The sequence below is a fragment of the Enhydra lutris genome, unplaced genomic scaffold (genome assembly GCF_002288905.1).
Source record: "Enhydra lutris kenyoni isolate GAN:26980312 unplaced genomic scaffold, ASM228890v2 scaffoldscaffold12, whole genome shotgun sequence".
NCBI lineage: Eukaryota > Metazoa > Chordata > Mammalia > Carnivora > Mustelidae > Enhydra > Enhydra lutris.
In genome coordinates, this window is record NW_019154096.1 from 80,125,190 (window position 1) to 80,148,803 (window position 23,614).

Sequence of the window (23,614 nt, forward strand, 5' to 3'; positions counted from 1 at the left end):
CGGGGGCGGGGGCGCGCGGGCCGGGACGCGGCGGGAGCATGGAGCCGCGGGCCGGCTGCCGGCTGCCGGTGCGGGTGGAGCAGGTCGTCACCGGCGCGCCGCTGGTCACCGTGAGCTGCGGCGGGCGCAGCTTCGCCGGGATCCTGCTGGACTGCACGAAAAAGTGAGCGGGGGCGGGGGCGCGGGCCCCGGGGCGCCCGGAGTCTCCCGGGACGCCGCCGCCCCCGCCCCGCCGGCGGGGCCCAGGGCCCGGACCGGCTCCAGGGCGGGGGCGGCGCGGCGCCGGCGCCCGCTTTCGGTTTCCCGAGCGCGGGGCCCCGGGGCGCGCGAGCGCGGCCGCCACTCGGGGGGCCAAAGTGGCTCTCAAAGTCGCCGCGACTCGCGGGCGGGAGCGGCGGTGGGCGCCGAGGGGGCCCGGCGCGGGGCGCGTAGCCCGTGTCCCCGCACCGCCGCCGTGTGCCGCCGGCCGCCGAACTCCGCACGTCTGCCATAATTAACGCACTTTTCTTTGTTCAGACGCACTGTTGAATCCGGCTGTTTTCAAAATTGTCATCGGCTGGGGGGCGGCGGGGCAGTGGGCGCAGATGCGCGCGCGACCTGCCCTGCCAGCCCCTCGCGAGCAGGGGTGCCCTGCCCAGTGCCCCGCCCCTCCCCCCCGGGCTCCTGGGAGGCACTCGGGGCTCTGGGTTGCTGGCGAGCAGTTGTGTCCAGCGGTGCGATTTGAAAACAGTGTTGGGGGGGGGCCCGGCTGCGGAGGAGTGAAAACACGCAGGCGGGGTTGCTGGGCAGGGGGCGGCGGCGGGAGCCCTGCTTTCTGAGGCCGGAGGGAGTTCCCCGCAGGCCTGGGGCACACCACCCGGGTTCGCACCTGTGCGCCCGCTGCGGGGACTCAGCCGCAGGAAGAGTCTCCTGGATACAGTGTCACATGGCAGTGAGCTGTCGCACAGATAAATGATTAGGCATTAATCAGACACTAATGTCTTGGCGCCCCTGCTGGGCCCTATCTCCGGCTGTGGAGAATAGATGGGTCCCGTTGCAGAGGCCCAACTTTTCCCTCCGTGGGCCCAGATTTTGTCGCAGTTGCGCGGCGGCAGCAGGAAGACCATCACTCTTCACCAGTTACCCTGCTGGCATTATCTCTTCGTTAGATGTGCCAGAAGCCATTTATGCCAAAGTCATGTGATTTAACATATGGCCTCCCTGGGTGACTGTGGCCCCGCTCGGCCCTGGCTGCCACCGAGAGCGCTTGGGGGCCCGAGGGGTGGGAGTGGGGGGCTGCCACCAACGGCCACCTCTTCCCCCTCAGGCAGGACGGCAAGCCTGGGCCTGTTCCCACAACTGGGTCTGTGCCAGACTGTGCCTGGCTGGGCCTTTCCTTCTCCTCGGAGAGGGGCAGCTGCACCAGAGGACCCCTCCGTTTTCTGGGCTCCCCAGCTCAGGAAAGGAAGGCTGTGGGCCCCTCTGACTTGAGGGGGGCACTGTGTGTAGAGGAGGCAGCCTGGCCTCCCTTTCCATCTGCATCTGGCTGCCATCCCCTGCCCAGGCTGAGGCCAACCTGGCTGGGAGACCAGTGCTCCCCTGCTGGAAGGAAGGCCACCAGGCTGGGATCCCCAGCCTGGGAATGGGCAGCCATAGACTCCTGGGCATCAGCCCTGCCACGGCCACGCTCAGCAGTACCGGGAGCCACCCAGAGAACCCGGGCCTTGCCCGGTGCCATTCTGCTCCCTGCGGCCTCCCGCTGTGGCCCTGGCACGCCCAGCCCACTGCGGCTCGGTCCCCACACTGCCCCTGGCTGCCCTCGTCTCCCCTTTACTCAGCACCCTGGCTTCCCCCTGGCTTCTGTTCTCGACCCACAGCGTGAGAGCTCAAGGCTTCTGTTTCCAGCGCTTCATCCCACCAGGTCTTTCAGCAGCTGCGGCCTGGCCTGGCTGTGCGGGAAGGTGGGGGCCTCGAGCTGCAGGGTCCTTGCCCTCCCAAGGCCAGTTTCTCCTCAGTGCCTCCCCCCCATCTGTGACAGTGGCAGGCCAGTCCCGCGGTGGGGGCCCCATCCCAGGTGTGGGCGCTGCACAGCTGGGCCGGGCAGCTGGGGGCCGAGGCTGGGAGCCTGCGGGTCCCGGTGCAGTGGGGTTGGGCCGAGTGTGCTCAGGGTGGCCCAGCCACAGCTGTCAGTGTCCCCATGGTGCGCGGCCAGGCACGTGCCAGTAACTCGTTTATCAGCGGCCTCCAGAGCTGGTGTGCAGACCTGGGGAACAGGGAGCCCCACAGGGCGGTAAATCATTGCCAGCGTCCCCGGCAGGGACGGAGCAGTCCCAAGGGAGGGGCCCTTCGAGCAGGTCCCGTTCTCTCTCCTGGAGCAGGGCCCAGCAAGCATGGTGACTCATGGGCCTTTGGGACGTGGCTTCCCCTCCCTTGGCACCCTGGGAGGTGGGTTCTCCTCCCCAAGTGTTCACAGAGGAGAGGAGCTCCCAGAGGCCCCCGAGGTGTCGGCAAGTGTGTGGAGCTGTCGTGCCAGGGCCAGCCTCCTCCCACCCGAGGCTCGATCCTGCGGCCAAGCTGCTTTGTGATCTGAAGGAAGAAGCCCCACGGACCCTCATGCATCCCCCCCGCCCCCGCGCTCACCGCCTCCCCACCGTGCACCCGGGCTGAGTGCCGGCATCCCGCTAAGCACAGCACTGTCCCTCCAGGCTCCCCACAGGCCGTGGTTCATTCTGGGGCATTAAGGGTACAGGTGACCCAGGCCTGCCTGGACCCCACAGGCTCCGACTTCCAGGTGGGGGCAGGGTGGGCCTAGGCATCATTCTGTGGGTGGTTTGGGGGAGTACCTCTGGTGGAGTACCCTCCCCAGGGGAGGTGGCCGTGGCTGAGGCAGAGGCCCAGAGTGGTGAGGGAAGGTTGCCTGGACAGCAGGAGTGAGGACGAGCCGCCCATCAGGCCTGGCCAGCCCCGAGGCCCCAGCCTCCATGTGGGGGCCGGTGTTTGTCAGAAGCGCCTAGCTGTGAGTGACCTAGGGCGCTATTAGCATGCGGGGCTCCTGGGCCTCTGTGACCCACACCCCACCCTGCGTGGCTGGGACTCCAGTGTCTGTGGGCAGCCAGTCAGGAGTCCCAGCAGGCCGGTCCCTGGGCAGCACAGCACCCTCATTCCATCCTGGGTACACTCCCACTGGTGGCCAGTCCTGGGATGGGTCACTGGACAGATGTGGACGGACATTGGGCATAGCTTCCCTGTCCTCAGGGAGCCGTGGGAACGGAGAACAAGGTGCCCGGGGTGGCAGAGGGTGGCCCGATCTGCAGCAGGCTGACAGCCGCCCACAGGGGACCTGGCCAGTATGAAGGTGATGAGGGAGTGTGGACCGGTGGAGCCACCTGAGGGCAGAGAAGGGACGAAGGCAGCTGCTGGTGGTGGCTAACCTTTTTGAGTCCAGGACACAGGTCAGGGGGAGGGGGCAGATGTGCTAGCCTGGCCCCCTAGCCTGCCCCAGAGACGCTGGCTCTACCTAGACGAGGGACCGTGCTGGTGTCCAGGCCGTGACTTCCCCAGCTAACCCGTTTTCCCCAACTCCCTGAGCAGAGGGGGACCCGGAGACCCCGCAAGGCTGCCCTTCCTTTCCCACCGAGCCCGCTGCTGCCGTCCGTCGGGGCTGCAAGGGGGAGAGAGACCGCGGTGTGTTTTCTAAACCAACATGTGGAACGCAGGGAGCCTGGCCTCAGAGTGGGTCTCGCCGTCCGGACTCTGGCCTGCCCGAGGCCGCAGGCTCCTGGCTCCAGCTGCTCCCACAGGCTCCTGGGTCGGCCCCCGGGGGTGTTTCTGGGCCTGAAGCCACGTTTCTTCACCCCTTACTGGACACCAGGGTAGCCTCTCTCCATGGGAGGATGAGGAAGGGAGGTCCAGGGTAAGCATGGAGCCGTCTGGGGTCAGAGGTGGCTATCGGGCTCCACAGCCACTTGGGTCCCAAGTCTGCAGAGCAGGGAGGCCGCGGGGGAGGCTGGGAGCTCTGGCGGGCGGCCGGGCCGGCTCCTCCTGGCCGCGGGCCAGCTCAGGCCTGGGCTGCTCCGGGGCTTTGCTGAGCTGGTTGCATGGGTGAGACCTCAGTGGGGGTGGGGGAGCTGAGGCGGGCCGCGGGTCTCCTGCCAAGGACTGCGGGCCAGACTGCTTCTCTGCCCCGTGTCCCTGCGAATGGCCATGCTTTAGTCTCAGCCAAGTGCAGGCCCTCCGGGGAAGAACCACTCTGCTTTTGCATCTGACCCCTGTTCGTTAGCGTCTGCTGAGCTCTGGGTGTCTCCAGGCTTTCCTAGGAGCTGAGGCTGTCTGCCCCTCCTCCAGCTCCCAAGGACGCCTTGTTGAGCTTTGTTTCAGGGTCCCCCAGTTTCCTGCACAGAGACCTTGGCCAGCCTGGCCCCCCAGCCCCTGGGGCCCCTCCCCCACACCTCTCTGTCCTTGGGCAGGGAGCCAGTGGGGGCTGGGGGGGCCCTCAGCATGGTGGAGGGCAGGACCATGGGGGGGCCTGGCAGGCTGTCTCTCCGGCCCGCTCCGGCCAAGGCCCTGTGGTGTCACCTGTGGGCCGCTGCCAGGCTGACTGGGCCTCCTTCCCCTGGCACCAGCCCATGTCCACACAGCCTGGCCTCACTGAGGAGTTGAGCCCTGCGGGCGAGCCACCGGGTGGTGCCACGCCTGGTGCTCCGGAATCCGGTGGAGGTCACCGCACGGGGCTGGGTGCTGAGACCCCCCCCAGGAAGGGTGGCTCATGCTGTCTGTGCGCCTGGACATGAGCTCAGATCCCGATGGTCTCAGGGCCCACGGGGTGTCCTGGCTTCCCTCTGACCCCTGTCCGTCCGTAAATAGGGAATGGCCATGCCGTGTGTGTGCGCGCATGTGTCTGTCTGTCTCTGGGCGCTGTGTAGGGTTCCACGGGCAGCGTGGGGACGGAGCTGGTCCTGGGCTGCTGTTTACACACCAGGGCTGTGGGCGTGGCCTGGGCCAGGCCGCTCTGGGAAGGAAGTGTGGCTTTGTGCAGTGCTGGAGTCACGGGGCCTGCCCCTTGGTCCTCAGCAGGGGTGCCGTGTAGCTGACCTCTGGAAGCCCTCCGCTGCCCACCCCCGCACCCTGCCCAAGACAGGAGCCCCCCATAGGCTGAGAGGCCCTGCATACAAGGGCAGGGACTCGCCTGCTCTCCAGTACTCTGTGAAGCCAAACCTGGTACCCAGTTTGACCTGCTAGGGCAGGGAGGGGTCATTGACTGACCTGGCCTGTGCCCAGAGGCCAGGACTTAGCGCTCTGGCTCAGGTCGGGGCCTGGATCTCTGTCCTAAACATTCAGGGACTCCCTGAGGGGTGTGTGTGTGTGTGCCATAAATGGGGAGCAAAAACCTCCCTGGACCCCAGCTTTGGGGCCTTCAGGGATAAGGTGACTTTCCACCCCTGCCCTCCTGCCCCCACTGCCTCCCTCCTGCCCCAGCCTACCTGTAGGGGGAGAGGACGGCAGAGCCCCAGGGTGGGCTAGCTCCTACAGAGGAGGGTCCTGGGGGGACGATAGGTTGGTTTGGGTGGGGGGTGATGGGAAAGGGGCTGCCCAGGGGTTTTGCTCCTGGGGTGCCCTGGACCCCAGCCCGGCAGGAGGGGTCCGCACCCGCACAGGCTCGGGCTGGGGACAGGGGAGTCTCACGAGTGGGTCTGGGCTGGTTCTGAGCAGGGTGACAGCAAAGAAGCCTGGGGGTCCATGCGGACGCAGACGAAGGGACGGGTGTGAGTGAACGTCCCACTCACGGTCTGCGTGCCTGCAAAGATGGGCGGGAAGTGGGCTTCGGGGGCCTTGGGAACAGCTGTCCAGGTCTGAGCAGTGTGGATCCTGCCGGGTACGTGGACCCCTCCTCATCTGTGGGACCCCCTTGGTTTAGGGACCTGCTGACAGGGTGTCTTCTTGGAGGTCCCGCAGCCTTCCCTGCAGCCCTTCTCTCACGCCCACAGGGTGGAGTTGGGGTGCTCCGTTCTCAGCCTCAGCTGGGGTACCCGCTGAGTGTAGGGCCCAGTGCGCCATCCGGGCGCTCCCCGCGGGGCCGACACTATCCCGTGAGGGGCTCCTGTGGGGCCTCCTGCACTGTGTCCTCTCAACGTCACCGTGTGGCAGGGCACCGCGGCCGCCCTCCTCTCCCCTTGGAAGCCCTTCCTAGGGGGCCGTGGGTTACACGGAGGGGATCCTGACACCCTAACAGCAAGGGGCAGTGAGCCTGCTGGCCCAGGAGCTCGGGGAGTGAACGCCTGTGTGCGTGCGCGTGCGCGTGTGCGTGTGTGCGTGTGCATGTGTGCGTGGAGTGCGTGCGCGCGTGTGTGCGTGCACGTGCGTGTGCGTGTGTGCGCGTGCGTGGAGTGGGTGCGCGTGCGTGGAGTGCGTGTGCACGTGTGCGTGGAGTGCGTGCGCGCGCGTGTGTGCGTGTGCACGTGTGTGTGCACGTGCGTGTGCGTGTGTGCGCGTGCGTGGAGTGCGTGCGCACGCGCACGTGCCGTGGTGCGAGTGCCGGAGTTCGGCGCTCAGAGTTCTTGGCTGCTTTTGGGCGCCTGGTGGAAGAGCCGGGGCTGTTTGGGTGCGGAGTCCAGCCGCCGTTCTGGGGCTGAGGACTCGGGCTGAGGTTTGCGGACACACCTGCCTGTCACCACCGCGGGTGGGGTGGGGGCAGCCTTGGGCGGGGTCTGAGCTCCCACAGCCGGACTCCGGCAGACTCTCCTTCGTGGGCCACACGGCAGCTGTTCGGGTCCGGGGTCTGTGCGGCGTCTGTCCCAGCCGCCGGGGTGGGGTGGGATGGGGTGCGGTGGGGAATGGGGGGTGGCCACCAGGGTGATCCGAACACGAGCAAGGGTAAATCCTGACTTAGAAAACCCGTGGTGGCCGCTGGGCCGTGGGGTCTGCGCACCCAGTGCCAGGAGAGGGCATGACCCTGGGGCCCCCTTTCCCACCTCTGGTCCCCGAGAGTCTGAGCCCACCCCGGTGTGGAAACCCTGCCGTGCTGGCTTCCCGTGCCAGCTGAGGTGCAGGAAGCCGTGTGCACACGTGGCCAGCACACGCGGCCAGCACACGTGGAGGGAGAGGACCCTGCTGCGGCCATGGTCACCTCGGACGCAGCATGGACACCAGGTCCCCGTGGGACCACCCGGTCGTCCCAGGCCATAGGGCAGGTGAAGAGCCATGTGCCCAGAGGAGGGTGGCAGAGGACGGCGGGAGCTGGGACGTCCCCCTCCCCACATGACCCTGCTGCTTCCCTGCTTCTCCCTCCCTCGTGGCTACAGGTTACAGGTCACCTCTGGCCACACGAAGGGCAGGCTGCCCAGGGCCAGGTGGCCATGGACCCGTGTTTGCCAGACTCTCTGGTCATGAAGAGAAGACGTGAACCCCTTGCCCCCACATGAAGACTTTAGATTCGGGCACGGTCACAAGTAAATGGGAACCTGATGGGAAAGAGGAAAACTGTGTCTCCGGGCTTTTGCTGTGAGCTTGAATTAAACAACGGGGCGGCATTCGCACGCCACGTGCCCCCACATTTGTTAGCGCGCTGACCCCGTGGCTGTGAGGACCGTGGCAAGGCGGGGCCTCCGGGCTTCCAGCCCTGGCGCTTGGGGACCGTGCGGGGGCCGTGATGGCGTGGGCGGTCGGCCCCTCTGAGCTCGTTCTCCGGGAGAGCAGCGGATGGGGAAACCGCCTGGAGACAGAACCGCGGCAGAGTCCCTCCGTCGTTCCCACCCGGTCAGATCAAGTGAGGGCCGAAGCCGTGTTCTGAGCCTCGTTTCCCACGGCCTGGCGGAAGTCTGCGTTCCTGCTCCAAAGATAACAGCTTTTGGCTGAAGCGATCTCACCGACGACATCACATTCGTAGGAAAGTCACACGTGCTCACTCGCTGCCATTTGGGCTGTTTTCTCACCATGTGGATGTTCTCCTGCGGCAGCGCGGGTCGCTGGGGAATTAGATGCTACGACACTCCCAGCACAAGGCCTCCAGGCTGGCCCTCTGCTCTGGGAGGGGCTCTGCTCACTGACTTTCAACAATGACCCTGCCCCCCCCCCGGGCCCCAGCGGCCTGCCCGGGGGACCCTGCGTGGTCCGCAGTTCCCGGAGGGCAAGAGCAGGCCTCTTGCCAGGCAGGTCCCAGCTGGGGAGCCCTGGGGCAGCTGCCCTGCCCTTGGCCTTGGCTGTGGGTCTTCATGGGAGGAACGTGGGTCTCCTGCCCTCTCTCATCCCCTTCCCGTGGATCACGTAGTCTTGTCGGTGCTGCTTGGTCTACTCCCCTCCTGGAGCTGGAGGTCCTGCGGGAAGGGCCTGGGGGTGCCAGGAGGGAAGGGTGGTCCTTTGAGGTTGTGCTGGGCAGGGGTAGAGTGGATGCCCCCCCTCACCTGTGGGCAGTGGAGAGTGCTGAGACCAACTCAGCATTTAGGAGGGAGCAAGCCCTCTCCTAGACCCAGGGCTCTGACTCCTGTCCTCTCTCCATGGCCACCATTGCAGCCTCCAACCCCAGACACACACACACACACCCGCCCCACGGCAGCCACCTGGGCCCATAGTGAGCCTGCTTGAGGTCTTCCCTCAGGGAGAAAAGAAGTGGGTGCACAAGGCCCGTGACCCGGGGCCCAGTCAGGCCATGTCAGCACCCCGGACTCCCCAGACCCTGTTCTCAGCCTTCCGGGGCCTGTGTGCCTGCGCTGGGTCTTGGGAGGCCTCCAGCTGCAAACCCGCAGGAACCGAGGTGCGGACATCAGTGCCTGACGAACCCGAGAGGGGGCCTCCCTGTGGGCCCCCAGACTCCTTAAAAAACAGGCCTTCCCCTAGGATGCCCCACACGGGGACACGTGGGGGTGTTTGCCCCGTCCAGAGACTGGAGGCGGTTGCAGGTGCTCGGGGCACCAGCTGGCACCCAGATCCTGCTGGGCCCTGGGGGTGGGGCCTGGACGCAGCGGTGTCCTCATGGTCCTGACTGTCCCCTTCTGTCTCCCCACTGCCAGGTCCGGCCTCTTTGGCCTGCCCCCGTCGGCTCCACTGCCACAGCCTGAAGACCCCCCTGTCAATGGCCGCAACGGCCCGGCCCCCCCCGGAGCAGGACGGAGAGGCGATGCAGCTGGGGACAGGCCCTCCGCCAGCACCCTGCGGGGACCAGGCCCCCGAGACCACGGGCCCCAAGCCACCCCCGCCTCTCGTGCCACCGTTCCCACCATACTTCGAGGGCGCCCCTTTCCCTCCCCCACTCTGGCTGAGAAGCACCTACCGGCAGTGGGTACCACAGCCACCGCCCCGGACCATCAAGAAGACCCGCCGGCGCCTGTCCCGGAACCGTGAGCCCGGCCGGCTGGCCCTGAGCCCCATCCGCCTGCGGCCGCGCCAAGTGCTCTGCGAGAAGTGCAAGAGCACCCTGAGCCCCCCCCGAGGCCGGCCCCGGCCCCCAAGCTGCCCCTCAGCCGCGCCGCAGGGCGGGCAGCGGCCCCGGCCCTGACACAGAACCCCGCAAGCTCGTGGACCCTGACGGCGGAGGGGACAGCGCAGCCACCGCCATGAGGAGGAGCAAGAGAGAGAAGAGGGAGGAGGACAAGGCCCGGGTGCCTCGGAGCCCGGCCATCAAGATCTCCTACAGCACGCCGCAGGGCACGGGCGAGGTGGTGGAGATCCCCCCCCGCGTGCACGGGTCCCTGGAGCCCTTCTGCCCCTCCCAGGCCCCACACGGGGGCGGCCAGGACCCCGCTGGGCCCCCCGCCTCCATCCCCAAGCTAAAGCTGACGCGTCCCGGGCCCCCTGGCACCGGCCTGCCACCCCCCAAGATCCGCTTGAAGCCCCGGCCCCGGGGGGCAGGAGAGCGGGAGCCCGTGTACAGGGCCGAGCTGGTGGAGGCGCTCAACGGCCACGGGCGGGGTCCCCGGGCCGGCTCCCCCGCTCTCCTCGGCCACGGCTCTGCTGGCCGTGGGCCCGTGGACTCTTCTTCCGGAAGCTCTGGCGAGGACGAGGACTTCAAGCCAAGCGCCCAGGCTCAGCGCGGGCGAGAGGGCCTGGCTTTCCTTACCACCTGCCCCGGGAGGGGGCCAGGGTGCACTGGCGAGTCAGTGTGGAGCAGCGACAGTCTGGACGAGTCCAAATCGTCCAGCTCGGAAGTCACGTTGCCAGACATGTGTGACCTCTCGTCGGGCGACAGCGCATCTGTGCGGTCCTCGTCCAAGGACGCGAGGCAGACGGTCCCGCCGCTCACGGTCAGGCTGCACACACAGAGCGTCTCCAAGTGCGTCACTGAGGACGGAAGGACGGTGGCCGTGGGGGACATCGTGTGGGGTAAGATTCACGGTTTCCCCTGGTGGCCAGCGCGTGTGCTTGACCTCAGTCTTAGCCAGAAGGAGGACGGGGAGCCCTCCTGGCAAGAAGCCAAAGTCTCGTGGTTTGGTTCCCCAACGACATCGTTCTTGTCAACTTCAAAACTCTCCCCGTTCTCGGAGTTTTTCAAACTGCGATTTAACCGTAAGAAGAAGGGAATGTACCGGAAGGCCATCACGGAGGCCGCCAACGCCGCGCAGCACATGGCCCCGGAAATAAGGGAGCTCTTGACCCAGTTTGAGACCTAGGTCGGGCGACCAGGTGAGTGTGCTCCGGGCTGTGCCCTCTGGTGACAGAAGTCCTGCCAGAGGCCGGTGTCACTCAGACTCGCGGGGCACAGGAGGAGGGAGGCTTCCAAAGCAGCAGGGTCCGAGCCTGTGCCCAGAGTGGCCTGGTATGTGTGGTCTCAAAGATCCGCTTGCCCTCATGTCCGCCCCCGGAGAAAGGAGCGGGTCGTAGACAGCAGTCTAGACAGAGGGGGTCGGGGGCGTCGGGGGGGTTTCCTCGCCGGCCCTCGCTCTGAGAGGACGCACTGGAGCCGTGGCCCCTCTCCCTCCTGGTCCCAGCTGGGTCCTGACTCAGAACGAAGGAAGGTCCTGAGCTGTGGGCCCGAGGACGCCACTCTCGTAGGGGCCCCAGCCCCCGACCCTGCCGGCCGGCCGGTGTGGGCGCTGCTCCGTTGGCAGGCACCTGGTTCCCGGGCTGGGGCAGCTGGGCGCTCTGGGCTCCCCAAGGAGGCTCCGGGCTCTGCCCCTGGGCCGGGGTCGTGCCCTCTGACCCCCTCCAGGAGAACTTTGTAGGATCTTTGGCCATAGGCCTTAGGAGAGTCCTCCTTGGAGCTGTCACCGGGCCAGGCAGCCTGTCTGTGGTCACCACGTGGGGGTGTCAGGAAGCGGCCGCAGGGCAGAGGCAGCCTGCCATGAGTGTCCCTGGGGCCCCGAGATGGGGAAGTGGTGGGCCACCTGCTCTGAGGCCTGTGCTGTGGGGGGTGTCCCACAGGCCCCTGTCCCTGGTGGGCACCTCCCAGTGCCCACTCCCCTCCATGGCCTCGTCATGGCAGGAGGTAGGTCCTGTGTAGGTGGCCTGGGCTGGACCAGAGGGTGTGTGGTGGGGTTCCCCCGTGGAGGTCAGGCCACTGCCATCTTGCTGACTCCATGTCCTCTAATGCCCACAGAAACAGAGGCGGGGCTGTGCCCAGAGCAGGGGGTCCTCCACCACAGCTGGGCCTCTGCCTTGATTCCTTCAGCTGACCTTGCCCAGTCTGGTCCACCTGCCCCTCTCCTCCATCTTGCTTTGCAGTCCCCAGCTCGAACCCTCAGGCCTCAGCGGGACTGGCGGATGTGTGGCTGAGAGGCCTTTGTGGGGCACCTGGTGTGACCCCTCGCTGCTGTGCCACATGGACTGGGGGGCCCGGGATTGAGGAAGCAACGACGATGAGGAGGGCACCTCGGCGGGATCATGGCCGCCACTCGGAAAGCTTTGTTCCCACCTCTCCCCCAACCTGCTTCCTGTGTCAGGGGCGGTCACTGCCCTGAATGACTCTCCCGGGTCCAGACGCAAACCTGCCCTCTCTGGAACCAGACACAGCCCCTGGGAGCTCTGCGTCCTCATGCTGGGACATGGGCATGGCAGCCACCTGTTGCATGGTGCCAGCGAGGGTCTAAAGTCGGGCACACTGTGGGGGGGCACCTCACGTGGGGGGACGGGTCCAGAGAAAGGTCAGATGCGTCTTCCTTCTCCAGGCACGGCCTGGGGGCTGGGGACCCTCTGTGGGGTCCTGCCCGTCTGTGTGCCCTCTGCCATGCCCGACCAGCCTCACCGCCCACCAGACCTGTCCCACTTTTGCCTTGGTCTGGGGTCAGTGTGGGGCCCGGGCACCTCTCTCGCTGCCCCTTTCCTGGGAGCTGTGGGTCCCAGTCGGCGAGGTGAGCCGTCAGTCCCCAAGACTGACCTTCAGGTCCCTGGTCACAGTCGGCGCTTCCTAGGGACAGTGAGCACCCCCCAGGGCCCCAGTGTGGCCTGGAGGACAGGGAGCCCCCACCCACTCCTGGAGAATGTAGCCCAGTGTGTTCAGGGCTGGCTGTGTTTACTGGGAAGCAGAGGGAAGCATCTGGCCAGACAGGTTTCACGGCTGCAGGGCTGTGCCCACAGACAGGCCTCTCCTCCATTCCCTCCCGGCTTGCCCCTGCCTCCCTCCCTCCCTGTCTCCCTCCTCCTCTGGCTCTCTCTGTCTCTCCCTCTCTCTGTCTCTGTGCGCATCTGTCTCTCTCCAGCCGCGGTGGCTGCTCCCAGGCTTCCCCAGCAGGGCATGGAGCTCTGGGAGCGTAGGATGCGGAATCTTTTTAGCTCCAAAGCACAAAGTGGTTTTGCCTGATCGGCTTTTTACTTGCGTGCTTTGGGGGTGGAAGACTGTTCTGAGGGCCACGCCAGGGTGTTTAATCCACTGGCATTGGTGATTGGAGTCTCACCAAACTGGTGACAGGTTTTCTTTCAAGGGTCCATGACATTGTCTGGGGCCAGGGCCTCCGGCCTGCTCCTTGAAAGGGAAGCTGGGACTGCCTTCGGTGGGGACTGGGGCCTTCCCCGGTCCAGGTCAGGCCTGCGGGGTCCAGTGCAGGAGGCTGCCCCGCAGACCTTGTGTGCGATGCTGAGCGGCGTTTCATGGTCGCTGGCCCCTGGTCTCCCCCCGGGAGGAGGGCTACGTGTGCCCAGAGCTCCTCGGAGGTGGGGGTATCTGCAGTGTCCTCCAACGTCCATTGGGGGAGTCCCAGCGGACCCCGTGGGCCTAGGGCCCTCCCAGGGACATCGTGCCCAGCACCATGTCCCGAGAGAGTCCTCTGTCCCACCTTACAGGGGGGCCGGAGGCTCAGCTGACTGGGGTGTCCACAAGGACTTTCTGGAGATGTGCCAAGCTGGCCCAGGACTTGGTGGCCAGGGCACTGGTGAGAGGCCAGCCGGGAGCCTAGCTGGGCTCTGGTGACAGGGCACAGTGACTCTCAGCAGGGACTGCGCCCGAGCACCGGTCCACCCTGGGGGGACATAGACCTTCTCCCGAGGAAGGCCCTGACCTCTGGGGACAGACACAGGGCTGCCCGGCACTGGCCTGGCTGGTCACTGGCTCTTCTCACCCCAGCAGCCTGGCATCTCTGAGCCTCGTTTCCCTTGTCTGGGAAGGGACAGGTTGGGTGCTGAGTGAGGGGACCTGCTGGTGGCGGCCTTTGGAGGCCACTGTCCTTTCTGGCTCAGTGGGGGCTGTTTTCACAGAGGATCCTCCCGTGTTCCCCACAGGGAGGGAAGGTGGGAGGGCGCCAGGCTACATTTCTGGGGTGGGGACAGGCTCCTGCTCTGGGGCTGGAGGGGGCGGGACCCCTCCCCCAACTTGGACCTTGAGGGGCTCGGCTGGTCAGAGGCCTGGTCTGAGGACCTCGTCCTATAGGCGGGGCAGAGACAGCCAAGAGCGTGGGGCCAGCCCCCCAAGCTGAAAGGTGATGGCGGCAACTCCTGAGGGTGGCGGCCCGCCTCCTGCGGGCTGAGAGCTCCACTAGATGGGGGACGGAAGGGGCACAGCACCGCTGCGGGCCTCACCCTGTGAATCACAGCCCCCAAATTTGTGCATAATCACACACAGGAACATGCTGAGAAGGGACGAGGGCCCCCCAGCGAGCATCTGGCGAGGAAGCTGACCTGGACTGGGGATCCGGGAAGGCTTCCTGGAAGAGGTGACATATGGCAGAGCGTGAACGGTGAGCTAATCATGAGCTAATAGGCTGTGGGTGAGTGTCTTAGACAGAAGGAGGGCGCGTGGCCAAGGCCTGTGGCCGGAGGAAGCCTGCACGTTCCAGGGTGGGAATGGGGGAGGCAGATGGGTGTGGAGATGCTGAGGCCCCAACGGCGGCCTTGTCCTAAGAGCAAAGGGCACCATGGGGCAGGTTAGGCAGAGGGGTGAATGGCCTTATTTGGCTGAAAAGACCCTAGGTGGAGTCAGGAGGTGAGGGACAGCCGGAGAACAGAAGCTGAGGCCAGGATGGGGACCCGGTGGCCGGCAAGGGACCCAGTAAGGAGCCGGGGTCTGAGGTCCAGAACAGCCGAGCCGGCGTTGCTAGGTGTCAGCTCCAGGAATGGAGGGACCACTGCGGACCAGGGGGTCCCCGCTGGCTGGTGTCTGAGCACCTGAGTCCTGGCTGGGAGGAGACTCCAGGCCCAGGGCTCGGAGGAGTGTGGGGCTGGGGTCAGGGATCCAAGGAAAGATCTAGGCCCCACAGAAGGGCCACTAGAACAAGGGAGGCTATGGAGAGAGGCTGAGAGAGGTGGCCAAGATGTGTGTCCCAGGGGTCCCAGAGATGGGGACCGGGCAGAAAGACACGTGGGCCAAGGACTGGAGAGGGCAGTGGGTGCACATGGCCAGGAGGGGGCCTTGTGCCGGGAAGGGTGAGCAGTGGTGGATCCGTTCCTGCGGTCACCGGGTGCGCGCCCCGAGGGGCTCAGTGTTCTGGGAGCGCCGACGGCCCCGTCTGTGCAGCCCTTAGAGCCCGGGGCCCTTCCTGGGCAGAGCCAGGTGGCAGACAGCTGTTGGTGGGGCTCTGCCGTGGCCTGGGACGGAGCGGTGGTACCTGCCCGGGGTGGGGTCAGGATGGCACCTTGGGCCCTCCTGGCCTCTTGGGCTAGGGTTTTGGGGGGCAGGTGCTTTTTGGGGACATGGCTGTCCCCTTCGTGGTGCTGGCGGGCCACTCTGGGACTAGACCTCGTGCCTCACTGAGCGTCACTGAGCGTCCTCGGGCTCAGCCTCTCCCCTGTGTTAGCCGCCTGTGGCTGCTGTCCCAAATGGCCACGCGGTAGCTGCTGGAAAGAACAGGAGTTTATCCTCACAGTTCTGGGGGCCTGACCCCAAACAAGGTGGCAGCGGGGCTGTGCTCCCTCCGGAGGCTGCAGGGGAGGACCCGTCTAGCTCCCGGGGACCCCCAAGTCCCCGGGCTTGTGCCGCATTACCCCAGCCACTGCTTCTGTGGTCACATGGCATCTCCTCCTCCTCAGTGTCCTGCGGGGCCCCAGGATGACCGCACGGGTGACTCAGCACGGCCGCATCCCGGCGTCCCAGCGCATCACACCTGCAGCACGTTTCCGGCAACGGGATGGTCCCCCGGTCCCAGGGGCTGGGGCACCGTTCACCCACTGTGTCCTCCTGTCTGGTCAGCAGATGGGTTAGGGACCCGGGTGTCCACCCTGCACAGGCCCGCCTGCCTCCTCTGCGACGGGCCAGCCGGCCTCAGGCAGGGGTCCGCGGGCGGTGGGCTGGAGCCCGCTGGGGGTGTGCAGTGAGGGAGGGACGTGTTGCAGAGGGATGTGCTGCCCTGCCGGGAGGCCTTGGGCCACTGTGCCCTTTCCGCTCCAGGTGCTCACTTCTCCCCGGACTCGGAGGCCCCGCCAGGAGAGCCGGCCTGAGCCCCGCTGGTGGAGCTGCCTGGCCTGCCGGGGCTGGGGCCGAGGTGTCCCACGTTCCTTGTGGGTTCTCCCTTTTCTCCCTTTTGAAACGGGGTCCTTGAGCGGCCCCAAACTGGCTTTTCTCTTTCCCAACCCTAAAGGAAAAGGTACTTTCGCTTCTGAAGCCGGCTGCTCCGCTGACTCCCGGCGCTGCTTTCAGGAAACCTCGGTGAAGGTTGTAATTATTTTGTCCCCAAAGGAAACAAAGGCCTGTAATTCCGAGACTGCTATGGGAGCTCAGGCCCCGTCCCACCTCCCGGCCACCAGTGCCATCCCTGCCGCCTCCTCCGGGCAGGGCCCTGAGTGCCTGGGAGGGCTGGGAGGGCCGGGCGACCCGGCGGGGTACAGGGTGGCGAGGCGGGAGCAATGGCAGCGCGGTGCCCGGAAACTCACGGGGCGCTTGGCAGTGGCTCCTCCAGGTGCCGGGGGTGGCCAGGGGTGGGGTGGGGCCGAGGGACTTCTCTGGGCGGAGGGCGCAGGGGTGCGCAGGCAGGTGCCACCCTCCATGGTGAGGTGCCCAGTCTGGCAGAAGAGCCCGTTTTGCCCTGGTTTTCGTTGCTTCCATGTACCCCATCTCCATACCTCGCCCCGGCCCCACCCCGCCCTGTGGCACCCAGACCTGAACCCAGAGCCCCAGGGCACTCGGGGACGGACCCACACTGCACCCCTGTGGAGGGGTCCTGCCGGCGGCCCCCTCCTTCCCACCGCGGCCCTGTCCGGTCCTCAGCCAGCCTGTGGGGGCACTCTGGCCGCCCAGTAACTTACGTGCCATCCTGCAGGACGGGGGCAGGACCCGTGTCCGAGCCGTGCCCAGCGCTCGCCAGACGGACCCGTGAGCAAAGTCGTGGGCGTGGGCGTGTCACGCAAGCTTGTGACTCCTTCCATCCGCGCAGGCACTCCCGTGTTCAGTGTTGGCGCTGTCCCATCCGGGGCAGGCAGCTCCGCGGCTCCCGTGTCGTCTCTGCAGGGGCCGCGCTCTGTGCCCGACAGGATTCCAGCTCGCGGTGGGCATTTCCCGCCTGGACCTGGGGTCGGGTCTCCCCTGGGGGGCCCCAAGCTTCCCCACAGTTTCCGGGCCACGTGTAGGCTTTGCTGGCAGCAGACCTGGGGATCTCCTGAGAACAGAGATCGTGACTGTGACAGAGTCTTCTCATTCAGAACTTTTACTTCTGTAACATTTACATTTGCGTTTCTGCCTCTTATGCTGGAAATCTTGATTCTTTGTGAAACTCACGTAGTCACAGTTGACCTCTGAACAACATGGGTTTGACCCGCGCGGGCCCACTTGTACACGGGTTTTTTCAAGAAATACACGCTAGTACCGTGAATGTGTGTAAAAGTAAATTTTTCTCTCCCTTCCAGTTTTCTTAGTAACATTTCCTTTCGTCCAGCTGACTTGTTGTGAGGATACAGCGTGTGGCACGCACAACGCACAGCACACGTGCCCCGTGGCCGTGGCTGCTCTGGTCCACGGCCGGCTGTTGGTGGTTGCGTTTGGGGCCGTCAAAGTTATGCGTGGAATTTTGAGCGTGGGGAGGGCCACACCCTCATCCCCATTCGAGGGTCAGCTGTGTGGACGTGTGTGTCATGTTGAGTATCAAGTGAGCGGACGCTGTGCGACGCTGTGCGACGCTGTGCGACGCGTAGGATGCCAGCCACCTCCGCGCGCCATGTCACACGTCATCATGTCAGAACAGCACTACTGCTTGTGTCACCCGTGGGCGATCAGTGGGGACGCAGCAGGCTTTCCTGTGGGTCGTCTTGTGTCTGGGGTCCAGCCCCGCGCGGGCTGAGGGCTCTGCCCGACGCCTCTTCCCACGCCAGCGGACAGACGCGCTCTGCTTGTTGGGCCTCAGAACAGTCAGGGCCACTGATTGATGTCAAGGGACTTTGCCCTTCTATACTCCTGTCTTCTTACATTTTAGTGTGTGTTCGTAGTTCTGTGCACATTCCTGAGGGTCCCACATGAAGTCGATGTGACCAGGCCCATTTGGAGCACCCCCGGGGCCGCGCGTCGGGGCAGGGCTGGCTGGTGCCCCCACGTCTGCCACATAAGCAGACACACAGGTGGGGCCCTTCTCCCCACTGAGGCGGGAACGGTATCCAAGGCCCCCGCGCCTCGATTTCCCTCTGACCTGTACAGAGAAAATGCTAGTGGCCGCGTGCGGAGACCCCGTCCTTGTCCCGGCAGAGCCCCCCGGCACTCCGTACCTCTCATCAGCACCGTTCTGGGCTCTGGGCTGTCCACGCTTTCCTGAGACAAGGCAGGCTGTGAGCTGGGGTGGGAGCAGGTCACCCTGCAGGAAGGTGCCTGCAGGCTTCGGGGCACCTGAGACTCCGACCTGACCCAGTGTTGGGGCTGCAGGCTCCAGGGCAGGGAGGCCCCTGAGAACCCAGTCTTTCCCTGGGTCCTGGCTCGTGGTCCCAGGTCGCAAAGCTGTAGTACCCGCCTCACTCCACACTTGCTGGCCGTCGCCTGTCCCTCAAGGTCATGGCTGTGTGACCTCTCCTTGGGAAGGCTCTCCCGGAGCTCCCCATGCACAGCTGTGCCTGACAAGCCCCACTCAGCACGCTCACCCCACACCCTGTTCTGCGTGGGGCCTCCCCATCGGGTAAGTAAATTCCTGTGAGTTCAGACCCTGGCAGCAGGGGTCCATGGCCCTGGGGTATGGGGCCGTGGCACCACAGATGGGGACACTGGCTCACTCCTGGGCTGCACCCTGTACTGTGCACCCCACATGCCAGGGCGGCTGGGTGGCCCCCCTGGGCCTTGGAGACGAGAGCCAGTTGCCTGACGTGTCCACGCACCCTCAGCACAGGGACCCAGGGAGATGTTCTGAGCTATGGCTGGAGGGGGCAGGCAGCCCGGGAAGAGGGTCTGGGACAGGGAGGCAGGCTGGCCTCTCCCTGTGGCATCTCCGGACTGAGAACCTTGAGCCGGAGGCTCCCGGGCGCCTGCGCCTCTGGACCCAGACAAGGTTTGGGCTTCACACCAACCTTCTGGGTGTCCTGGAGAGACTTGACCTTCAACAATGACCGTCCAGCCCCCTATTCCAGAGCACCTGGCACTTCCGAAGCAGGCACTCCCGCGAATCGTCCACTTCCGCTGGGCGAGACTGGCCCTGAGTCTGAAGGCTTCCTGTTGTGGTCTCTGAATTTCCGAGAGGAGACGGGGCTGCACCCCACTTCCTGGCCGGGGGACCCCCCTGCCTGGGCCAGGGTCTGTGATACGGCATGGGTGTATGTGGCTACAAGAACCATGGGGACCCAGCAGGGGATGTAGGGCCTGGTCCTGTAGAGCGGGGTGCTCGGGCCATGGCCAAGGTCTCAGCAGAGTTGAGGGTGTGGCCATGCTTGGCCAAGAACCAAGGAGGGACAGGGCCAAGTGGCAGAGCTCCTGTGTGTGGCTCGTGGAAGGCCACGTGCTGGGGGGCTCTTGGGGCTGGACATGTGGTCACAGATCCAAGATGTATGGTAGACACGAGGGACAGCGTCACATGTGCTGGGACCCTGTGCACACTCCGTAAGGATGGCGGACGTGGTCGATGCCCGGCCTGCTGCCGTGGGCCTTTGTCTTGCTCTGTCTGTGGTGCCTGGGGGTTCACGCTCCTGGTGTGGCCGCGGCTCCCACACCGCTGTGGGCAGAAGGCTGTGGTCGGGGATGCAGGCCGCCTGCAATGTGGTCTTCAGCATGGAGAGCAGCAGGTCTGGCCGTTGTCCTGGGGCCTGGGCGCTGGCTGGCTGGCACCACGCTTCCCGCCCTGTGCCCCCATGGGACAGCCCTCCTGGTTACTCCCGTCTGCTTGGCGAGCCCCACCTGAGGACCCAGCCAGGCGGACAGAGTGGTCTGCGCCGACCTCAACCGTGGGGCCCGTGGTGGTAGCCTCAGGGCCCTGTGGGGGCGCAGCTTCTGTGCGGTCCGCTGGGGCCATGAGGGGCAGATGGGGGCGGGGTCAGAGCACTTGTGTGGTAAATGCAGGAGCCAAGCCCTGCCCAGAGACCCTAGGGCAGCCTGTCCTCCCCAGAGCAGGTGGGGTGGCCTGGTGGCCAATAGGGCGTCCCTGCCCAGGAAGTCCCAGGAAAAACGAGCTCTTCTCGGTGCGGTTGCCGGCTGCCCGCTGGGGCCTGTGTAGTGACCTCACCTTTCCCGTTGTTTCCGAGTTGGGCGGGGTAGGGGGGACAGCGGGGGCTGGGGTGCTCTGGGGCGGGGTCCGGGCTAGCGGGTGCGGGAGGAAAAAAGAGAGTTGGCCAAGGTCCTACTTATGCTGGGGGCGGTGGCGGGGGCTCCTGGCTGGCCAGTGACAGCGGAGTGGGGGACCTGCCCGGCCATCTGCAGATTTCCAGGAACACCTGCTCTTCTCCTGGAGGCCCCGCCAGGCAGGAGGGCTTCCAGGAGCCGCTGGCCGCCCCCGGCACACCCCCAGCGACAAGCAGCCTCCTTGGGTCACTAGAATCCCGTGTTTCTCTTGCCGGGAGACGGGGTGCCCTGGCTGCCTCCCCTCGGGTCGACTGTGCGTTTTTCTAGTGAGGACGGCGGCTGATGGACGTGCAGGACATCTCCAGAGCTTGGTCGTGGAAAGGGCGTGGGCGGTTTTAATGACCTCCGGGGGCTGAGTGGCATGACGCCTGCTCGCCTTTGGTGGGAGACCCTGAAACACTCCGTGGAAAGGGGAGGTCGTGGCGTTCTGGTGGCACTGGCCCCTCGCCCCCCAGGAGCTCCCCCGGGACGGGCCGTGACCTCCCCCGACCCCGACACCTCTCCTCATCCGTCCTCACAGCTTCTCCTCTGACCTCCACTCCCCGGGGTAGTGGATGGATTGTGGAGCTGGGGCTGCCCGACCCCAGCTGGACCCCTCCTGGAGTGGGAACAGCCTGGGGGGTCCCAGCTGCTCCCCGGCAGGGAGAGGTAAAGTGTTGGTGGGAGCAGGAATGGCCACGATCTGGAGAGTGTTGCTCAGGAAGGGACTGCTGCTCCAGTCGCCGGAGACCGCCGTCCTCAAAGTGTCGGGCCAGCGTGGGGGCGGCTCGGGGAGGTGGGAGAGGCCATCCAGCACCCCCGTCCAGTCCACGCACGGTGACCGTCACTCTCACGCAGCTTCCCCGAGGCTGCCCCCAGTGGACCCTACCCAGTGACAGAGGGTCACATTCTTCTGGGGGTCACTTCCTCGGGGACCAGTCAGGGCCTCTGCCTGGACAGGGAAGGGACTCCGCGCCAGGGCAGGGCAGAAAGCTCTGCTCGCTGAGTGTATGTTGCTCAGGCCTTGTCCCTCACAGGCCGGGGGACTGTAGAGCTAGTCTGGACGCAGCCAGCTTTCCCTGCAGGGCGTGTGGTCAGGCCTGGCCTTGGGGGGGGGCTGTTTCCAGCAGAGGCACCTGTCACCTGGGGGCCCCTCACTGCTTGTGCTCAGCCTGTGGTCCAGCGATGCTGGGGGGTGGCACGACGACAGAGGCCTCGCCTCATGGGGCCCCCTTCTCAGGTCTCCTAGAGACGGGGCTGCCTGCCTCAGGGACACCTCAGTGATCCCAGATGTCTGTCCTCGAGGACAGTGGGAGGGACTCTGTTTGGAGCTGCCCAGTCTGTGGTGCTTTGTTCTGTCTGCCCTGGGGTGCTTGGGTTTGAGCCTGGCCTCAAAGCTAGCTGGGTGACCTTGGGCAGCTCTGGAGCCCCTCTGAGCCTCAGCCCCTGGTCTGAAAGGTGGGGGATGGAGGTGACCGTGTTCCCCGGGGTTATTGACAAAATGGTAATAACCCAGGGAAGCCTCCCCCTGCCCCCACAGATGATCAGGGACATGGTCATCACTGTCCTTGCACTGCCTGTCTCCTCTCTGTGCCCACTGCCCCTCCTCCCCCCTGGGGCCTGCTGGTCCCACCCCCTGAAACCCTGGGGCTGGGAGCACGGGCCTGGTTTGCTCCTTGGAATCTTGGCCGTTGTGGATGGGGGAGGGGGAGGAGGAGGAGGAGGAAGAGGAGGAGGTCGGCCGCTTCCGCTCACAGGTGGGGTAGTTGCTCCCAGCTCTCTGCCCCCGGGGTCTTTCCTGGGCCCCCAGGAACCTGAAGGTGGGTCCAGGCCAGGATGGGCAGTGCTCCCCCGCCTCAGTGCAGCAGGGGGCACCATCCTCTGTGTCCACCCTGTCCCACAGCCAGCGGCCTTGCGTGGGGACGTCTGGGGAGGTCAGAGCCTTGTCCCCTCCACCCGGCCTCGTCCTTGGGGCTGCTTTGGGCTCCAGCTCCTCCCAGTCACTCCTGGCTCCTACGCCCTGTCTCCCTCCAGGCCAGGCCCCTGGGCAGATGTGGCGGGCACAGGGCTGGCCAGGGGACCTGACCCCTGCTGCCCTGGGCCAGCGTGGGGGAGCCCAGCACCGCGGCAGAGCAGGGGGAAGGCACAAGGGTTTCTCTGTGCAGCTCTGTCTCCGGGGTCTGTTCCGCGAAAACGGACGAAGGCTCTGGCTCTGCTTGCGCGAGAGCGGAAGGCCCGCGCGGAAGCTCCTCTCATTGGAGTTTTGTTTGTGTCGGTGTTTCGTGCTCGCAGACTGGAAAGTCCCCTAGTGACAGACGGTGTGTGATGAGAGAATTCGTCTCCGCAGTCCAAGATGATGCGCTTTCCTGCTGTTTCTTATCCTGCGATGTTTCGATCGCGGCACCGTCTGCCCCCAACCCTAGAGAGCTCCCCCAAACCAGGAGGGCATGTCTCTCCAGCGACATCAGTCACATACCCTGATGGTAGCACGCTGGGGTCCTTCAAAGCTGTGAGCCCCAGGGCTGTGTGCACAGCCACTGGCTTCCCCAGCCTCCCAGGCCGTGAGCAGCAGGAAGGAGCTGGAACAGGGGTCCCCCGTACCACGGGGAGCCCCAAGGTCTGGGCTTTCAGTTAGTCAATGATCCTGCCCCTTTTTCTGGGAAGTTCAGGGCCCCTGGGAGGGGGGATGGACTCAGATGGGGTGCAGGGCTGGGGGGCCGGCCAGGAGTCACAGCGGGCACCAGGGAGGTGGGACTCCTGGGGTGGTGAGGGCCACTGGGAGCTGCGGGTCCTTGGGGATCCCTGGCGAGGCACAGAGCCTGAGAAATACGGCTCACATGGCCCGCGGTGGGTGCTGTGACCTGGTGCTGCGACCCTCAGGGGCCTGTCCCCCAGCACTGGACCCCAAGATGACCTCTCTCCTTTTCTGCTTCCCTCAAGGTCACAGATGATGAGAGCACAGCTGGGCTGTTCTGGAACTTCCGACTTTGGGGTGCCCTCCACGTCCCCCATTGCACCGGAGGGACCCGCGTGCCTTCTGGCCAGCTGCGTGCAGAAACGTGCCCGGCCCAGGGGGTCCGCTTGCCTGCGGCTCCCCAGAGAGAAGCAGGCGTGTCCCACGTGGAGGACAGCACCCCCGGGGCACGGGCTCCTCTGTGGATGTATTTGTTCCCCTCGTCAGACTCCGGGTGTTCTGGGCTGTGAAGTTCCGGGAGCCCAGCGACAGCCCCACTGCTCCCACCTTGCCTGCAGAGTGGGGAGCGGCACCCCAGTGTCAGGCCTCGGGGCCAGGCCCAGCGCAGGGTCTCTGTGCCCTTGAGAACCGGGCAGCCTGCCTCCCCTACGTCCCTCCCAAAGCTGGGGTCCTGCCCGGCGCCCAGCCCCTGCCCTCGGGGGCCGCCGTGCCCCCCCACCCCTGCCCACGCTGTGGGCCTGGGGCGGCTGCCGCTCGGGGACCGCTCAGACGCCCACAGGAAAGCAACCTGGCCCCGCGTGTGTACGAACAGGCTCCTCTCTCCTTTCTGTCACTTTAAAGACCAAAAAGAGAAACAGAAAATGGCTTCTGCTCTT

General features: G+C 65.9%; 1 protein-coding gene across 1 annotated transcript; it reads left to right on the forward strand.

The window, feature by feature from the left end:
- The first annotated feature begins 38 nt into the window (after nucleotides 1-38).
- Nucleotides 39-23,550, forward strand: LOC111145188 (PWWP domain containing 2B). Its single transcript, XM_022499908.1, is given in 5 exon segments — nucleotides 39-163; nucleotides 8,982-9,057; nucleotides 9,059-9,391; nucleotides 9,393-10,590; nucleotides 22,985-23,550. Coding segments are annotated over 4 exon segments (1,719 nt in total). The 3' UTR covers nucleotides 10,578-10,590; nucleotides 22,985-23,550.
- The last annotated feature ends 64 nt before the right edge of the window (nucleotides 23,551-23,614 follow it).